Source organism: Hemibagrus wyckioides, linkage group LG22 (genome assembly GCF_019097595.1).
Source record: "Hemibagrus wyckioides isolate EC202008001 linkage group LG22, SWU_Hwy_1.0, whole genome shotgun sequence".
NCBI classification, from domain to species: Eukaryota; Metazoa; Chordata; class Actinopteri; order Siluriformes; family Bagridae; genus Hemibagrus; species Hemibagrus wyckioides.
The window spans coordinates 15681391-15700519 of NC_080731.1; the positions used below are offsets into that span (position 1 = coordinate 15681391).

General features: G+C 41.3%; 1 protein-coding gene across 1 annotated transcript; it reads right to left on the bottom strand.

Annotated features, from left to right (window-relative positions):
• Positions 1–18751, bottom strand: psat1 (phosphoserine aminotransferase 1). Its single transcript, XM_058375464.1, has 9 exons — positions 18475–18751; positions 7269–7329; positions 7051–7120; positions 6311–6516; positions 2364–2536; positions 2103–2272; positions 896–1024; positions 600–737; positions 1–510 (listed from the first exon to the last, which is right to left on the bottom strand). The coding sequence occupies exons 1-9, from the start codon at positions 18529–18531 to the stop codon at positions 390–392; spliced, it is 1125 nt and encodes a 374-aa protein (XP_058231447.1). The 5' UTR covers positions 18532–18751; the 3' UTR covers positions 1–389.
• Positions 18752–19129: the final 378 nt, after the last annotated feature.

Consider the following 19129-nt stretch of genomic DNA (forward strand, 5'->3'; position numbering starts at 1 on the left):
TGAAATAATCATTTTAATTCCCATCTTTTGCTTGCATACATTGAGACTGTACTGTAGTGCATACATGTCATCTACTCGAAACACATGAGGTCAAGGTTCATCTTAATCCCAGTATCAAGTTACACTGTAACTGTTAAAAACACAATTAGGTGACTAGACAAAACAGTTCAACTAGATAGTGTTCCTAACCAGAGGAGTGTGACTATCAAAAACCTATTCAAGGACTAATTTAAGACAGAATAATGTATTGTTTAATTCTATTAGACATCAACTGGTCCCTAGCTGCATGAATGCTCTTCTATAAGGAGTGACATCTATACACAGCTATCACGTTGCTACAAAAAAGTCATTAGTAGTGTTTAAGGCTAGTCAGTAATCTGAGGCGTAGGTTAGTGACCCATTTTATTAGGCAGATGCTTATGTAGAAACTCCTTCATGTATGTGGCGAGAGCTTGAGTTTCTTCCACAGTCACTGCATTGTACAGAGAAGCTCGTACCCCACCAACAGATCTGACAAAATACACATAAATAAATTATCGTTACGTTAATCTCATTAAAAACTTTTAGTCTATGTTCAATTTCACGATGATGTACAGTACCTGTGTCCTTTTAACGAGATCATGCCGAGTTTGGAAGCTCCTTCCAGAAACTCTCTTTCCAGGGCTTCGTCTCCTTCCATGTTTCCGATGCGGAACGGGATGTTCATGCGACTCCGGCATGATACGTCGATGGGGCATCTGAGGAAAGCAAGCACAGTCTCTACATGAGCTCAGGAACACGTATAAAGAGTTTGGAGCTGATTTAATTATGTCTCTAGAATGAAATTTAAAAATTCAATGTGTAAATTAGTCACTTTTATTATTAGCAAATTGCTCTAATTTTTTTTTGTACTAACGAGTAAAATCCATTGGAGTTATTGATGATGTCGTAGATCATCGAGGATTTCTGTTTGCTTAGTTTGTTCATGGCATCTGTGCCGCCATTGTTCTTGATCCACTCCAGAACCAGTTTCACAATGTAGATGCTATAAAAATAAAAGGAAAAGCAAAATAAGAGCATGGAAAAACTGCATTTACAACAACAAAATTAACAGAAATATACAATAAGATACACAATAATGCCTAAAGCACCTTATTTCTCAAACAGCTATTATGTGAAACATGGCACAGGCCTCAGAAAGCATGATATTCAGTCAAAATATGACAAGTGCAGAGAGACTAGTCAGTCTTAGCTTCATCCATGAAGCGCTGACTGAACATCTGATGCATACAGCACACAAAACTGGAGTTTAGAAGTCGTTACTTGATTGGTTAGATTCTACAGGATTTCCGGGACACGCGTGTTGTTTTTTTAACGTTCTGCCTGGAAAACAAAGCCATCGTGACGTTCTACACCTCTCATGGAAGAAGGAAGTCGTCATGTTTACAGCTGTGGCCACAAGTGTTCATGAGGATCAGCTAAATACTGGATTTTCCCAATGATTTGAACAAAAAGAACTGTGATTGGTTCCTTTACGTCAGACACTCTTTTGGCTGGTCCTTGGCCAGTAAAAGCTGCTATAGAGTCCAGACCTTCTACAATCAGTCTGAAGCTCTGGATATATGAAACTACAGTCTAGTTACATTACGGGAAGTTATAGGAATCATGGGAAGAGGACTAAATGACTGAATGAATGAATGATATTACAGTTTGCATAAAAACTCTTAAAGTGCCTAGTTCCCAAACTATAAACAGATGATTTTAACCCTGCAATAAATAAATAAATAAATAGACAGATAGATCCAGTCTGTTTCAGTCAATATGAGTTTTTCAATCTAGCTGTTATTTTATTTATTTATTTTTGTTTGTTTTTGATGACCTGGACCAGGATAAAAAGCAGCTAACGAAAATGAATCGGTGAAAGAAAATCAGTTCTGTTCCTACAGTTCACCTGCATGTTATTTTCATGTCATTTTCAGGATTTCTACATAACCATAACTAAAGAAAACACAATTTTATTTAAACTGTATTTTGCTGCTTTTTTTAAACACATGAATGTATTATTATAAGGATAATAACCCCAGGCAACAAAAGAACAACAAACAACGCTCAGAAGTTTTTACCTGTAGGTCGGTGGAGTGTTGTGAAGGGAATTATTTTTAGCTTGCACGTTATAATCAAGGATCGTCGGACATTCCTTCAAAGCTTTTCCCAGCAGATCCTCTCTCACGATCACGATAGTGACTCCTGCGCATCCGACATTCTTCTGCGCTCCTGCAAATATCAGCCCAAACTTGGAGAAGGACAAAGGAAAAAAATTAAACCTGTTGAAAGAAATAAACAAAACACGGCAACACAACAGCGGATAGTAAATCAAAACACACCTTTGACACATCTACTGGTCGTGAGAGGAAATTTGAGGACATGTCACTGACGAGGATCACGTCCTTGGTGTCAGGAATGAAGTTAAACTCGATGCCATGAACCGTTTCATTGCAGCAGAAGTAGACGTAGGACGCTGAAGGGTTCAGTGACCAGCTGCTGCTGTCGGGGATCCCTAAAGACAGGAGAAATGTTCGTTTTTTTATTAATACGAACACTGCCTTAATCTGCATTCACTACCTTTTATCCAAATTTTTATTCAATAGAATAATGTATTTAAAAAAAAGCACTTCATGGGGCTTTTTGAAAATATTAAGATGATCTAATATTTTATTATTTCTGTTTAAATTCTGTTTAAAAATTGAAAATCTGCACAAAGCAGCTCACACGCTGTAAAAAGAGTCTCTAATCTACATGAGGAGTATCTGAGGGCTTACAGCACTGATAAAGAATAGCAATACTGGTGGATAAACACAGTAAAGATCAACAGATCAACTCTATTTCTGGAAATCTATTTTATAGCACTTGTTTTCAATGAAGAAACTATTAGTCCTTTGTTTTCATATTGCACATTACACAACATTAAGGTCTAACAGGATGATCCCTATTTCACAAAATCGCCATTAAACAAATCAAGATTAAGACTGAAACGCAAAACCAGGAATCTGAGGCTACACCAGGATCAGGATCAAGATCATCCACACTTGAAGGATGAGTAGAAAAAGAGCGGGTGATTTTTTTTCCTTCTTAGTGCCTCAGACTGTAGCCTCAGATTCTTCTGGATGAAGCTGATGTGTTTTTCTGCTCTTCTAGCTTTTTCAGCTCAAGGTTTGATGTTTAAATGTGTTCTGAAATGTTTTTCTGCTCATCACTGGTTTCTAATGGGAGTGGAGCTGGAGTCTCTGGTTGAGGTGTCTGTAAGGAGAATGCTGAGGAAACTTCTCAGTATCCTTGACAATGGGTCACACTCCCTGCATGCAACACTGAGACCACACAGGACAACCACAGAATGCCAGAGGAGGTCTTCCTAACAGAGGCCATCAAACTCTAACACCTCCCCTTTCAGTAGAGAGCAGAGCTGACCAAATAAACACTGACAGTATCAAAATTCCACAATAATTACAATGTACATTAATATAATATCATGTACCCCTGCCTTTCGCCCATATGTGCTGGGATAGGCAGATCCCCGTGAGCCTAATTAGGAATTAAGCGGGTATATGGATGGATGAATAATAAATTCCTCGGTTCCACAAGGGTCTGTTTTAGGACCTCTGCTGTTCTCAATATACATGCTTCCATTGGGTAAGATCATTAGAAGACATGGGATTAGTTTCCATTGTCATGCCGATGATACCCAGTTATATATCTCATCAAAACCAGATGAAATCTAAATCGTCCAGATTATCTGAGTGTGTCAAAAATATAAAAGACTGGATGACTGATAATTTTCTATTACTAAATCCAGATAAAACAGAGATATTATTTATTGGTCCAAAAACCAGTACACAAAACCTCTTAAATTTCAGCTTGCATTTAGAAGGATGTACTATTACTACTAGCTGGACAGTGAAAGACCTGGGAGTAATATTAGACAGCAACTTGAATACAAAAATCATATTTCCAATATTACTAAAACATTAGAAATATTGCCAAGCTTAGGAACGTTTTACCTGCATCTGATGCAGAAAAGCTAGTTCATGCATTCATGACCTCCAGACTGGACTATTGTAATGCATTACTAGTTGGTTGTCCTGCATCTTCAATAAACAAGCTACAGTTAGTCCAGAAAGCAGCCGCCAGAGTTCTTACCAGGTCAAGAAAATATGATCATATAAGCCCAATATTATCATCCATGCACTGGCTACCTGTTAAGTTTAGAATTGATTACAAACTGGCACTACTCACATACAAGGCTCTAAATGGTTTAGCTCCCACGTATCTAACCAGTCTTCTGACACGCTACAATCCACCACGCTCCTTAAGATCACAAACTCTGGACTTCTGGTAGTTCCCAGAATATTAAAGTCTACAAAAGGGTGTAGAGCATTTTCGTATTTAGCTCCTAAACTTGGGAATAGCCTTCCTGACAGTGTTCAGGGCTCAGACACAGTCTCTCAGTTTAAAAGTAGATTAAAGACACATCTCTTTAGCCTGGCATACACATAATACATCCCATAATCTTGTACTCCAGTACATCTGATTAAATGCACATTATTATCTAGTGCTGCTAATATTATGAACAGTAATTCCTGTTCATAATGCTAATTCCTTTCCACCTGTTCCTTTTTTTCTAACCATCCTGAGGCATCTGGAGATTGTGCCAGCTCCAGTAGACAGAGGCCAACCCTGCGAGGATCCTGAGGCATCCAGAAACGGACCAACTTCAGCTGGATTCTGCTTCATGAGGATTTGGGTATATCAAAGCAACGCTGCCAGCCCTATGTGGACTTTGAGGATGACAACAACCTCCTAATTAATACACACACTAACATTCTACATCACACTGTAGACTGTACATAAATGCAGAAAGGACATTGCTCATCACACTCTCTGGTGTTTATAATAATTTATAATCACACTCTTTGGTGTCACCCAAATGAGGATGGGCTCCCTTTTGAGTCTGGTTCCTCTCAAAGTTTCTTCTTCATACCATCTCAGGGAGTTTTTCCTTGACACAGTCGCCTCAGGCTTGCTCACTAGGGATGATTTTGTCTAATATCTAGGACTTTCTGCACTATGTTTTTTGTTTAATATGTTTGGCAAAGCGGCTTTGAGACAATGTTCATTGTTAAAAGCGCTATACAAATAAACTTGAATTGAACTGAATAATATTCTGTATCTATATACTGAATCTAGTTCCCTAGCACCTTTTTCGTATTTGGATACGTTTTGTATATATAGAATACTTCATTCATATTTTTGAATACATTTTGTATTTTTGAATACGTTTGTATACACCGATCAGGCATAACATTATGACCTGCCTAATATTGTGTTAATCGCCCTTTTGATGCCAAAACAGCCCTGACCCATCAAGGCATGGACTCCACTAGATCCCTAAAGGTGTGCTGTGGTATCAGGCACCAAGATGTTAACAGCAGATCCTTTAAGTCATGTAAGGGCCTCCATGGATAGATACTAACCCCACAAGAGCTACAGTTTTGGAGATGCTCGTATCCAGTCATCTAGCCGTCACAATCTGTACCCTTCGTCAAACTCGCTCAAATCCTTACCCTTCCCTATTTTTCCTGCTTCTAACACATCAACTTTAAGGACAAAATGTTCACTTGCTGTCTAACATATCCCACCCACTAACAGGTGCCATGATGAGGAGATCAGTGTTATTCACTTCACCTGTCAGTGTTCATAATGTTATACCTGATCAGTGTATTATTTTTCATTTGCATTTATTTTTCTTGTAATCTGAAGCAGTCTCTGGCAAAAGAATTTCCTTCAAGATTAATAAAGTTCTATCTTATCTTAATAGTGTTTATGCGAGTTCCTGTTGGCTTCATCTGTTCTGGCTGTTTTCCTCTGAGCTCTCTCCTCAACACATAATCCTTTCTGTGGAAACTCCAGAGCAAAATCCCAGGAGCTTCAGAAACACTCAAACAATCATGTTATGGGCAAAATCACGCTGTCAGTCGTGGCAGACGAGCTGGTTTGGGTATTTTAGAAATTGCTGATCTTGTGGGATTTTCAGAGATGTGGGACAGACTGTAGAGAAGTTTCCATGACGACCACTGGACGTTGTCAAGGACGTGGAATCCATTAGAGGTTTAACTAGACAGAACAGGAATCACGCTTTCTCTGTCTGTTTTCTTACAGAGGAGGCCGATTTGCTTTAAAAAAAAATTTCTTATGTTTAATCTATACACACTTCACAGTTTCCTGTGCCTGTGTCCAGTTTAATTTTACACTAATTTTACGCTTCTGATGAACTCACCAGTGTATCTGTCCATTTTCGGATGCACCACGTTCACTTTGCCGTGCTTCTCGGCTTCTTTAGCAGCACCAGCAGACCAGGTTCCTGTTACGATATAGTCAGCACATCTGTCCTCCTTCAGACCGATCAGATTCAGAGCAACAGCACTGAACTGGCCTGTTCCACCTCCCTGCATAAACAAAACCTTGTAGTTTGCTGGTATACTCCTGTGGAGAAGCATAGGGAAAAGAAGAAAACGTGAACCAATTTACTGTGAAAAATGTACAACATTTCCATATTTCCAGAAGTTTACAGTTCTGATGTCTTCATGAGAATACGCCGCATGTTGAATATGTAAAGAATAAAACATAAGTTATAAAGAAGGTTTACAGACAAATGATCATGGATTTGAAGGAAGGAAGTGTGTGGGGGGTAGTTTCAATTAATATCATGGAAAATCCTTCCTGTTAACGCTTACGTTATAAAAGCTATTAAGATCATCAATCTCTTTATTATCTCAAAGAAAGAGAGAAGGAAAGAAAGAAAGCAAGAGAGAGAGAAGGAAAGAAAGAAAGCAAGAGAGAGAGAAAGAAAGAAAGAAAGAAAGAAAGAAAGAGAGAGAGAGAGAAAGAAAGAGAGAGAGAGAGAGAGAGAGAGAGAGAGAGAGAGAGAGAGAGAGAGAAAGAAAGAAAGAAAGAAAGAAAGAAAGAAAGAACTTTGTTTTTTAATCAATAAACTGGTTAGTTTCTACCCAGACTCACAGAAGCTCACGAAGCAGAGATTCAGCAGAGTTGATGATCTGGTTAAAGTCTGATGTCCGGTGGCTCATTTCTATGTAGAAAAAAGTGGAATGTCAATGTGCGCACACACACTTTCTCCATCTCTCACATACACACATTGACCCACTCTCTCACACACACACTGACCCACTCTCTCTCACACACACTACACAATTTCATGTGAGAACAAGACCGCATACCAAGGATACTAATCCCGAGACCATTGTAATCCAGCAGCTCCTTCTGTGCCTGGATCAAAACCTGAAGGAAAGCAGAGTTTATATTCATTAGTACAAGAAGTTCTTAAAATCAGCAGTGTTCTCCATCATGGTCTCCATCCTCATATGATATTTACAGTAAATATAAATCATGGTCATGTCTCTGAGCAGCAGCAATGACACAAGGCTGGGATTTCTCCAGTACTAGCTGGAACTGAAGGACTGGATTAGTGATTAGTTATTACTGTTAAACTTTCACTGAAACTAACTTGAGCTGCTGTAACGTGGTCAACTGACAGCAAAATGGAAAAAATATAGTGACACGGCATGGTACGGATGACTGATAAGCGAGACACAAGGACCCAGGGGAGACTCCCTGAGCCTTCAGTGTGCAGGGGATTGATGAGAAACTGACCTTTGAAACAGACAGCATTTTGAAATAATTACCTGTAACAAAAATGTGTCATTAGGTGGAGATATAACGTCATGACAATAAACATTCTTGCTTAATTTCACAAAATCACCACACTCCATTACTCTAAACTATTGAAAGCCTTTTACATGAGAGTTGGTTAAGACAGGTACAAAGTTCTCCATTTTCTTTTACTAAATGCAGCATAAGCTTTAAGAGAAACGATTCTAAAATGAGAAAAATTGATTAAAATGCTACGGCAGTAGCCTACGTTTGTATTCAATTTTTTCCTGACATTCCTGTTTTGATGTCCGTCTGTGTATAAAGAGGTCAGTAGGATGCAGGACGCAGGACTGGACATGTCGGCATGAGGCCCACACTTGGGGAAGAAACCTCATTGAGATGCATAATAACTCGGCTCTCATGCACTGACAAACAACTCAGTCTCAGAACAAGTCCTGAAGCTGGCATGCATGGAGTCTTTAGTTTCATTTTTAGATGACTGGTTTTAAAATAAAAAAGAAAAGAACGATTTCCTTTTTTTAAATACCTGAATAAAATCTAGCCATGGGGGTCACAGTCCAGTGACTTCTGTGCGGGTCCCAAGCCCGGATAAATAGAGAGGGTTGCATCAGGAAGGGCATCCGGCGTAAAACATTGACAAATTTAACCATGCGAATCGTCAGTACTCTGAATTTCATACCGGATTAACAACGACCGCCATCAGCGCTGTTGACCTACAGGGCGCTGGTGGAAATTGGGCTACTGTTGGTCGAAGAAGTAGAGGAGGGAGGAGAGTGCGTAGACAGAGAGAGAAGAGGAAAGGTAAGAGTGTAGGACTGAGAATAGGAACTCTGAATGTTGGTACTATGACAGGGAAAGGTAGAGAGCTGGCTGATATGATGGAGAGAAGGAAGGTGGATATACTGTGTGTACAGGAGACCAGGTGGAAGGGTAGCAAGGCTCGTAGTATAGGAGAAGGATTCAAGCTGTTTTATTATGGTGTGGATAATAAGAGAAATGGGGTAGGTGTGGTCCTGAAGGAGGAGTTTGTGAGGAATGTTCTGGAGGTGATGAGAGTGTCAGACAGGGTGATGAGTCTGAAGTTGGAGATTGAAGGGGTGATGCTGAATGTTGTTAGTGGTTATGCCCCACAGGTAGGTTGTGAGTTAAGAGGAGAAAGAGAGATTCTGGAGTGAATTAGATGAGGTGATAGAGACTATTCCAACAGGTGAGAGAGTGGTGATAGGAGCAGATTTTAATGGACATGTTGGTGAGGGGAACACAGGTGATGAGGAGGTGATGGGCAAGTTTGGAGTTAAGGAAAGGCACCTTGAAGGACAGATGGTAGTGGACTTTGCTAGGAGGATGGACATGGCTGTGGTTAACACTTATTTACAGGAGAGGGAGGAGCATAGAGTGACTTACAAGAGTGGAGGTAGGAGCACACAGGTAGACTACATCCTATGTAGAAGAGGCAATCTGAAAGAGATTAGTGACTGTAAAGTGGTAGTGGGAGAGAGTGTAGCCAGACAGCATAGGATGGTGGTGTGTAGGATAAATTTGATGGTCTGTAAGCAGAGGTCAAAGATAGAGATGGAGAAGAAAACCAAGTGGTGGAAGCTGAAAAAGGAGGAATGTTGTGAGGAATTTAGACAGAAGTTGAGGCAGGCTCTGGGTGGTCAGGTAGTGCTGCCAGATGACTGGGAAACTACAGCAGAAGTGATCAGGGAGACAGGAAGAAAGGTGCTGGGTATGTCATCTGGAAGGAGGAAAGAAGATAAGGAGACTTGGTGGTGGAATGAGGAAGTTCAGGATAGTATTCAAAGGAAGAGGTTAGCCAAGAAGAAGTGGGACATGGACAGGACTGAAGACAATAGACAGGAATACAAGGAGTTACAGTGCAGAGTGAAGAGGGAGGTGTCTAAGGCCAAGCAGAAGGCGTATGATGAGTTGTACACTAGGTTAGACTCTAGAGAAGGAGAGAAGGACTTGTACAGGTTAGCTAGGCAGAGGGATCGAGATGGGAAGGATGTGCGGCAAGTTAGAGTTATTAAGGATAGAGATGGAAAGGTGCTCACAAGTGAGGAGAGTGTACAGAGGAGATGGAAGGAGTACTTTGAAGAGCTGATGAATGAGGAAAATGAGAGGGAACAAAGAGTAGAAGGGGTGAACTCTGTGGAACAGGGAGTAGATAAGATTAGAAAGGATGAAGTCAGGAAGGCTTTGAAGAGGATGAAAAGTGCAAAGGCAGTTGGTCCTGACGACATCCTGGTGGAGGTCTGGAAGTGTCTAGGAGAGGCGGAAGGGGAATTTTTAACTAGTCTGTTTAACAGGGTTTTAGAGAGTGAGAAGATGCCTGAGGAATGGAGAAGAAGTGTATTAGTGCCGATCTTTAAGAATAAGAGTGATGTGCAGAGTTGCAGCAACTATAGGGGGATAAAGTTGATGAGCCCTACAATGAAGCTATAGGAAAGAGTAGTGGAAGCTAGGTTAAGGAAGGTAGTGGAAATTTGTGAGCAGCAGTATGGCTTCATGCCCAGAAAGAGCACAACAGATGCAATTTTTGCTCTGAGAATGTTGATGGAGAAGTATAGGGATGGTCAGAGAGAGAGTTGCACTGTGTGTTTGTAGACTTGGAGAAAGCATATGACAGGGTGCCAAGAGAAGAGCTGTGGTACTGTATGAGGAAGTCAGGAGTAGCAGAGAAGTATGTCAGAGTGGTGCAGGACATGTATGAGAGGAGTAGGACAGTGGTGAGGTGTGCTGTAGGGCAGACAGAGGAGTTCAGAGTGGAGGTGGGACTGCATCAGGGATCGGCTCTGAGCCCCTTCCTGTTTGCTATGGTGATGGACCAGTTGTCAGAGGAGGTCAGACAGGAGTCTCCTTGGACAATGATGTTTGGAGATGACACTGTGATCTGTAGTGAGAGCAGGAAGCAGGTGGAGGAAAACCTGGAGAGGTGGAGGTTTGCGCTGGAGAGAAAAGGAATGAAAGTCAGTCGTAGTAAGACTGAGTACATGTGTGTGAATGAAAGGGAGGGAAGTGGAACAGTAAGATTACAGGGTGAAGAGGTGAAGAAGGTACAGAAGTTTAAGTACTTGGGGTCAACAGTCCAGAGTAATGGAGAGTGTGGGAAAGAGGTAAAGAAGCGAGTGCAGGCAGGTTGGAATGGGTGGAGAAAGGTGTCGGGAGTTCTGTGTGATAGAAAAATTTCAGCGAGAATCAAGGGGAAGGTGTACAGGACAGTGGGGAGACCAGCCATGCTGTATGGTTTAGAGACAGTGTCACTGAGACAGAGACAGGAGTCAGAGCTGGAGGGAGCAGAGCTGAAGATGTTGAGGTTCTCTTTGGGAGTGACAAGGTTGGACAGGATTAGGAATGAGTACATCAGAGGGACAGCTCATGTTGGATGTTTGGGGGACAAAGTTAGAGGCCAGGTTAAGATGGTTTGGACATGTCCAGAGGAGGGAGAGTGAGTATATTGGTAGGAGAATGTTGGACATGGAGCTGCCAGGCAGGAGGAAAAGAGGAAGGCCAAAGAGGAGGTATATGGATGTAATAAATGAGGATATGAAGCTAGTAGGTGTAAGTGTTGAGGATGCAGAAGATAGGGATAGGTGGAGAGAGATGATTCGCTGTGGCGACCCCTGAAGGGAAAAGCCGAAAGAAGAAGAAGAAGAAATACCTGAATAATGTATGCTCAGAAGAACTCACAGATGTGCTTCGATGATATTTGTGGAAATGAACCTATAGTGTTATAAAATATCTGTGCAATCTTTTTGGAATATGCAAAAGATTTCTTTATTAATTTGGTTAAAATGGACATTGTCTGAAAGCAGCTTTACAGAAGTATAGGAACGTGTGTATATATATATATATATATATATATATATATATATATATATATATATATATATATATATATATATATATATATACACATATATACACACACACACACACACACACACTATATTGCCAAAAGTATTCGCTCACCCATCCAAATAATCAGAATCAGGTGTTCCAATCACTTCCATGGCCACAGGTGTATAAAATCAAGCACCTAGGCATGCAGACTGTTTTTACAAACATTTGTGAAAGAATGGGTCGCTCTCAGGAGCTCAGTGAATTCCAGCGTGGAACTGTGATAGGATGCCACCTGTGCAACAAATCCAGTCGTGAAATTTCCTCGCTCCTAAATATTCCACAGTCAACTGTCAGCTGTATTATAAGAACGTGGAAGTGTTTGGGAACGACAGCAACTCGCAACAGGAACGACGGCCACGTAAACTGACGGAGCGGGGTCAGCGGATGCTGAGTCGCATAGTGCGAAGAGGTCACCAACTTTCTGCATAGTCAATCGCTACAGACCTCCAAACTTCATGTGGCCTTCAGATTAGCTCAAGAACAGTGCGCAGAGAGCTTCATGGAATGGGTTTCCATGGCCGAGCAGCTGCATCCAAGCCATACATCACCAAGTGCAATGCAAAGCGTCGGATGCAGTGGTGTAAAGCATGCCGCCACTGGACTCTAGAGCAGTGGAGACGCGTTCTCTGGAGTGACGAATCGCACTTCTCCATCTGGCAATCTGATGGACGAGTCTGGGTTTGGCAGTTGCCTGGAGAACGGTACTTGTCTGACTGCATTGTGCCAAGTGTAAAGTTTGGTGGAGGGGGGATTATGGTGTGGGGTTGTTTTTCAGGAGCTGGGCTTGGCCCCTTAGTTCCAGTGAAAGGAACTCTGAATGCTTCAGTATACCAAGACATTTTGGACAATTCCATGCTCCCAACTTTGTGGGAACAGTTTGGAGCTGGCCCCTTCCTCTTCCAACATGACTGTGCACCAGTGCACAAAGCAAGGTCCATAAAGACATGGATGACAGAGTCTGGTGTGGATGAACTTGACTGGCCTGCACAGAGTCCTGACCTCAACCCGACAGAACACCTTTGGGATGAATTAGAGCGGAGACTGAGAGCCAGGCCTTCTCGTCCAACATCGGTGCGTGACCTCACAAATGCGCTTCTGGAAGAATGGTCAAAAATTCCCATAAACACACTCCTAAACCTTGTGGACAGCCTTCCCAGAAGAGTTGAAGCTGTTATAGCTGCAAAGGGTGGACCGACATCATATTGAACCCTATGGATTAGGAATGGGATGTCACTTAAGTTCATATGTGAGTCAAGGCAGGTGAGCGAATACTTTTGGCAATATAGTGTGTATATATATATATATATATATATATATATATATATATATACACACACACGCATATATAAGTGACGAGCAGTCAGGTGTCGGAAAGAGCAGAGTAGCAGATTCTCTTGTGTCTAATTGCGGCTTTGAGGGGTTCATGGGATCCTCAAGGTTCTTCTAACGGTTTCTCTCTCATTTCGTCTTGCTACTCTCACTTCGCGCTCGATATAAATCTCAATGTTAAAAGTGCAATACATGTACAATTGAACTAAAGTGTTTGTGACGAAATTTTATTCAATATGTTCCATCCATTTTCTGTAGCTCTTACCCTGCACAAAGTCACAAGAAACCTGGAGCTTATCCAAGGTGATTCAGGGCACAAGGCAGGGGACGCCCGGGACAGGGTCGAAACTCATCACTAAGCATAATCTCCCACACATAAACACAATTTAGAGATATCACTTTTCCTCCCAATCGTCCTCAGAGAGCACAGAGGAAACCCCCGAAGCATGGGATGAAAATGCAAACTCCACAAACACATGACAGAGATGGAAATCAAACCCCAAACCCAGGAACCACTAATCCACCCTTACTCCGAGGTCTGACCTCAATTCTCAATCATTTCAGACATGTGGCTTTCTTTCTGAAGTTCCTAGGTCAGTAATATCAGCACAAACTAAGCAACCATTTAAACTGTTTCATAATGTAAATATATCATGTCATGCAGAACTTCTCTTAAATAAATATACTTGTTTCAGTGAAAGATCGGCTTCGTTTTCAGCCCAGTCATGATGCAATAAAACACAAGCAGGACTCTATGCCTTCGTATACCAAACTAGTATACAAAGAAAATACTGAAAAACAAACTAGTTTAGACGGTACACCTTGGTGTGAACTTGAACCTGTTTGGATCAGCTCCAACCACTTTCACTAGATAATTTCAAGAGAATTTTATTTTATTTTAATGCTTAGTGCAATTTAATCCATTTTAGAGCATCAGGAGGCGTTATTTTGCACCCACATTTATCATTTGCATGATGTTTTTGAGAGAAAGAAATTGTAAATCAACAGTTGCTGTTTTTGACATGACTGTAGGCTTTTAATTGGTAAAATTAGGACACTGTACTATTAACTGTTCACCCTGTAGGAGTTAAAGCTTTATTTTTAGGCTTTAGTTTCTTCTTGACATCTTGTAACTAGGAGCATGTTTCCTTTTAGCCTATTTTGCAGTCTTATCCAACCCTTAATAACCCGTGTTACCTGACTTTCAGTAAAACATCTTGCCTTGCCTTGTTCAAGTTTGGCAAACAGTTTAAAGCTGTGCGTTTTCACCTTCCAGGCATAAAGTGTCTTCTCACACAACAATCACAACGAAACTGAAGCATGTCTTGCAGGACCACTTTGCTATAACAGATTTGAATACAAATCTCCTCTAATTTACATTAATGGCACTAGGAGCTTAGTAACAACTTATAATTCAAATTTGGTTCATTCACAGATTCAACCACAGCAAACAAACAAAAAAAAAGACATTTTCTAAAGTTTTCTTCCGGCCTGTTTAAGGCGACTGAGAATCAGAAGTCTGAGAATCGGTTTTACTCCAATAACACTGTTAAGCACAATGTAGGCAAGCTAAATAACAACTCTTACTGGACAAGTTCTTTAACAGTGGAAATCTTTCTCTGGCACAAACACAGAACTTAGAATCTCCATCATATACACCAAGCTCACAACTGAAACACTATCCAGACTAGTCCAACAACATAAATACAACATTATAAATTATATATTAACATTATATATTAACATGGCACATGGCAATTTCACATGCTTAAACCTGCAAATGAAACACTACTGTATAAAAGAATCCAAAGATCAATTTGTTTAAATATTATATTAAAAACATCAAGTGCAGAGAGCAGAACAGAAAACTCCTTCATCAACTACGTTTTGCTTTTTCTTCCAAATACAGCTCCTGGTCGGTTACAGTGTGACATATACACTATAAGTTTTGGGACACCCCTCCAAATCATTAAATTCCAATCACTTCCATGCCAACAGGTTTATAAAATTAAGCACCTAGGCATGCAGACTGCTTCTGCAAACATTTGTGAAAGAATGGGTCGCTCTCAGGAGCTCAGTGAATTCAAGTGTGGTACGGTGATTGGGTGGCGACTGTGCACAAGTTCATTTCTGAAATTTCCTCTCTACTAATCACTAACTTATCACAGCTTGAGGTCAGCACATGCTAAGGTGCACAGTGTGCAGAAGTCACCAACTTTCTGCAGAGTCAATAGCTACAGACCTCAGAAACCTCATGTGGCCTTCAGATTAGCTCAAGAAAAGTGCCTAGAGAGCTTCATGGAATGGGTTTTCATGGCCGAGCCCCTGCACCCAAGCCTTACATCACCAAGTGCAATGCAAAGGGTGGGTCACCTGCATACTGAACCCTACGGATTAAGAATGGGATGTCATTAAAAAGCTGATGTGCACGTAAAGGCAGGTATCCCAAAACTTTTGGCAATATAGCGTACATTTGCTAAAAGAAAGGGCATGATTTGGATTGGTTAACCCTGTTTCTTAGCACTGGACCTTGTTAGTCAATAAAAATGTGAATAAATAAACAAAGGGATGTTTAAGAGGTTAATATGGAATCATCGTGATAACTTTGTCAATCCTTTGCAAACATCATTATAGTCCAATTACTGTGGGTAATGCTGTTACAAAAAAAAAAAAAAAATAACAATAATCATCTGCATATGTGGTTGTTAAAAATATGCAATTCAAGCGGATTCAAATTCTATGTTCCACTGAAGTGTCAGTATGTGTCAGGTGGAGCAGCTGCCAAACCCTGCCAAAGTGTCAGCATGTGAAAATAAAAGATCGTTGTTTATCATAAAAGGAATTCATTAAGCAGCTTGTCTGTTCAACGCAGAGCATGTGCTTTATAATGTGCATTAAATCCAGTGTCAGCTTTGTTACTAACAACTCATATAATTTACGTAATTATTTACAAATTCAGCAACAGCAAATAAACAAACATGCAAACAAATTAAAGAATTAATTAATTCCTCCAGTTTTCTTCTGTTGGAGTTAGTAAGAAAAAGTCTTTCTCTTGCACAAACATTGTACATTTAATCCCATTGTATACATCAAGCTTACAGAAAAACTATCCAGACTAGTCCAACAACATAACTACACTGGATTATATTTAGACATGGCCCTGTCCAAGCCACATTAGCATGCATGAACAGACTACAGGAGGAAAAGATCAATAATTATTAAAAAAATTAGGGAAAATCAGTAATCTTTCAAAAAGATTTGGTTTCCAGAAGGTTTGCTGAGATCCTGGAACTGCTAATGGCCTGTTACACAAAGAGCTGTGTTGGGTGGAGCAGATTAACCCTAATAATGTGGCACTATAACAGCTGGAACAGATACACCCTAAAAATGTGGCACTAAAACAGCTGGAACAGATACACCCTAAAAATGTGGCACTAAAACAGCTGGAACAGATACACCCTAATAATGTGGCACTAAAACAGCTGGAACAGATACACCCTAATAATGTGGCACTATAACAGCTGGAACAGATACACCCTAATAATGTGGCACTATAACAGCTGGAACAGATACACCCAAATAGGCTTTTCACACTGTGCTTAACCCCAGGTTATCTTCTTTTTAAACACTGCTTTTAACCCCGGGGTAAAGAAATGTTTCACACCTGTAATTTGAAAGTGGTGTTAGCACAGCATTTTAACTGGGGTTACCAAAATGCTCCAGAGCTGTGTTAGCACAGCATTTGTGATGTTAACCCCACATTGTGGTGCTAAGTTTGTTCAGTGTGAAACAGAGCGGTGTTGGCTTGTTGCTGCTTGACGCTTGGCAACAGACAGCCAATCAGAAACGCGCTGTGTAAACAGGTTGCCTGCTGTTCGTCCAATCGGTGACAGTGACACCACAAATATGCAAATAAGAATGTTAACCTGGGATTTAGGAATGTACAGTGTGAAACATCTGTTAATGAATACCCAGGATTACAGTTAACCCCAGCTTTAGTATGAGCAGTGTGAAGCGTGATTACAGATAACCCAGGATTCCGTTTATCTGGGGTTTAGGATGACCCAGGGTTAACAATTCGAGTGTGAAAAGACCTTAACACTGTAACAGATAGGGCAGCTACACCCTAACACTGTGACACTGTAACAGATAGGGCAGCTACACCCTAACACTGTGACACTGTAACAGATAGGGCAGCTACACCCTAACCCTGTGACACTGTAACAGATAGGGCAGCTACACCCTAACCCTGTGACACTGTAACAGATAGGGCAGCTACACCCTAACCCTGTGACACTGTAACAGATAGGGCAGCTACACCCTAACACTGTGACACTGTAACAGATGGAGCAGCTACACCCTGACACTGTAACAGATGGAGCAGCTACACCCTAACCCTGTGACACTGTAACAAATGGAGCAGCTACACCCTAACCTTGTGACACTGTAACAGATGGAGCAGCTACACCCTAACACTGTGACACTGTAACAAATGGAGCAGCTATACCCTAACCTTGTGACACTGTAACAAATGGAGCAGCTACACCCTAACCCTGTGACACTGTAACAAATGGAGCAGCTACACCCTAACCCTGTGACACTGTAACAAATGGAGCAGCTACACCCTAACCTTGTGACACTGTAACAAATGGAGCAGCTACACCCTAACCTTGTGACACTGTAACAAATGGAGCAGCTACACCCTAACCTTGTGACACTGTAACAAATGGAGCAGCTACACCCTAACCTTGTGACACTGTAACAAATGGAGCAGCTACACCCTAACCTTGTGACACTGTAACAAATGGAGCAGCTACACCCTAACCCTGTGACACTGTAACAAATGGAGCAGCTGCACCCTAACCTTGTGACACTGTAACAAATGGAGCAGCTACACCCTAACCCTGTGAAACTGTAACAAATGGAGCAGCTACACCCTAACCCTGTGACACTGTAACAAATGGAGCAGCTACACCCTAACCCTGTGACACTGTAACAAATGGAGCAGCTACACCCTGCCGAAGTGCGACCCAAGTCAAGTAGACCGCCGTGATTGATGACGTCACACAACTGCGCGCGCGGAAGGTGCAGCGATTTAATCCTTTTCGCTTCTATTACTGTACCAGTAAATAACCGGAAGCTCTACACGTGTCGCGAGCCACACGTTACTGATGCTAATCAATCCCCTGAACTGTGTGAACAGCGATGAGCGTATCAAGACAAGTAAGAAAGCGTCTGGCTGATGCAATATCACCATGCAACACTGAAGAGTGAAATTTAACTGCTGTCATTAATGGCTCTTGTTTGCGTTTCAATTCATGCAAACTCATGTAAACAAAAATCAATCCCGTCTGCAGCGTTACTTCCGTTTCCAAATGAGCTGCGATAGTGCAACAAAAGTGTAAAGAGTTGCAGCTGCAGCTCCGTCCACAGCGCAGGGGGGGTAACCGGACACAGGGGATGGGGAAAGAGGGGGCATGAAAATAAACAACACCTGCAACAAGAAAACAAACTTACAGGTTTGGGAAGTTTCGCCGGTCCTGATCCAAAGTTAAGAATCGTCTTCGTGTCCATGGTGTTAAACAGTGAGTAGATGTAGAGGCTGCAGTTAAAGCCGAGGTCGCGATGCTCAGTCCCACACGCTCTCCGGCTCTCTACTGCTTGATTACAGCCTGATTGTGAACTACCAATATTTTTTTTTACCTGCTTTACGATTGGCTGATAGAAAGCCGAACCCTGATCCTCAACTTCTGATTGGATGTCAGCTTTGGGGGAGCAAAGGGATTGGCTTTTCTCTTCACGCCACTAGAACGTGATCACTTGTTCAACCACTAGTGAAATGTGCCACATAAACACCAACAGGTCTTATGATGAAATCTCAGGAGGGAAAGTTTAAATTGGGTTAAAGTTGATGTGCATGTTAAAAAAAAAAAGAATGGAGGGAGGATGAGGAGGCTGTCACGGTTCTAGTGTAAAGACAGAGAGAGAGAGAGAGAGAGAGAGGGAGGATGTTAGGTTCTGGTCACTGATGCTGTCAGTGGATTGCCTTCACGTTGATTGTGTTTATACAACAAGTATATAAGCAGTTATCTTATTAAAGTAGAAAAGGAAATAAGAGAAGAGAGTATCAGTATCATAGAGTACTTTAAGCATATAAATACTTAAATAAAAA

Bases quoted from the DNA above. Each gene is read 5' to 3' on its own strand.
- psat1 (XM_058375464.1), bottom strand. From the start codon at position 18,531: ATGGACACGAAGACGATTCTTAACTTTGGATCAGGACCGGCGAAACTT. The intron at 7,330-18,474 runs GTAAGTTTGTTT...GCTTTCCTTCAG, and splicing joins CGGCGAAACTTCCCAAACCT to GTTTTGATCCAGGCACAGAA. The intron at 511-599 runs GTACTGTACATC...GTATTTTGTCAG, and splicing joins ATCTCGTTAAAAGGACACAG to ATCTGTTGGTGGGGTACGAG.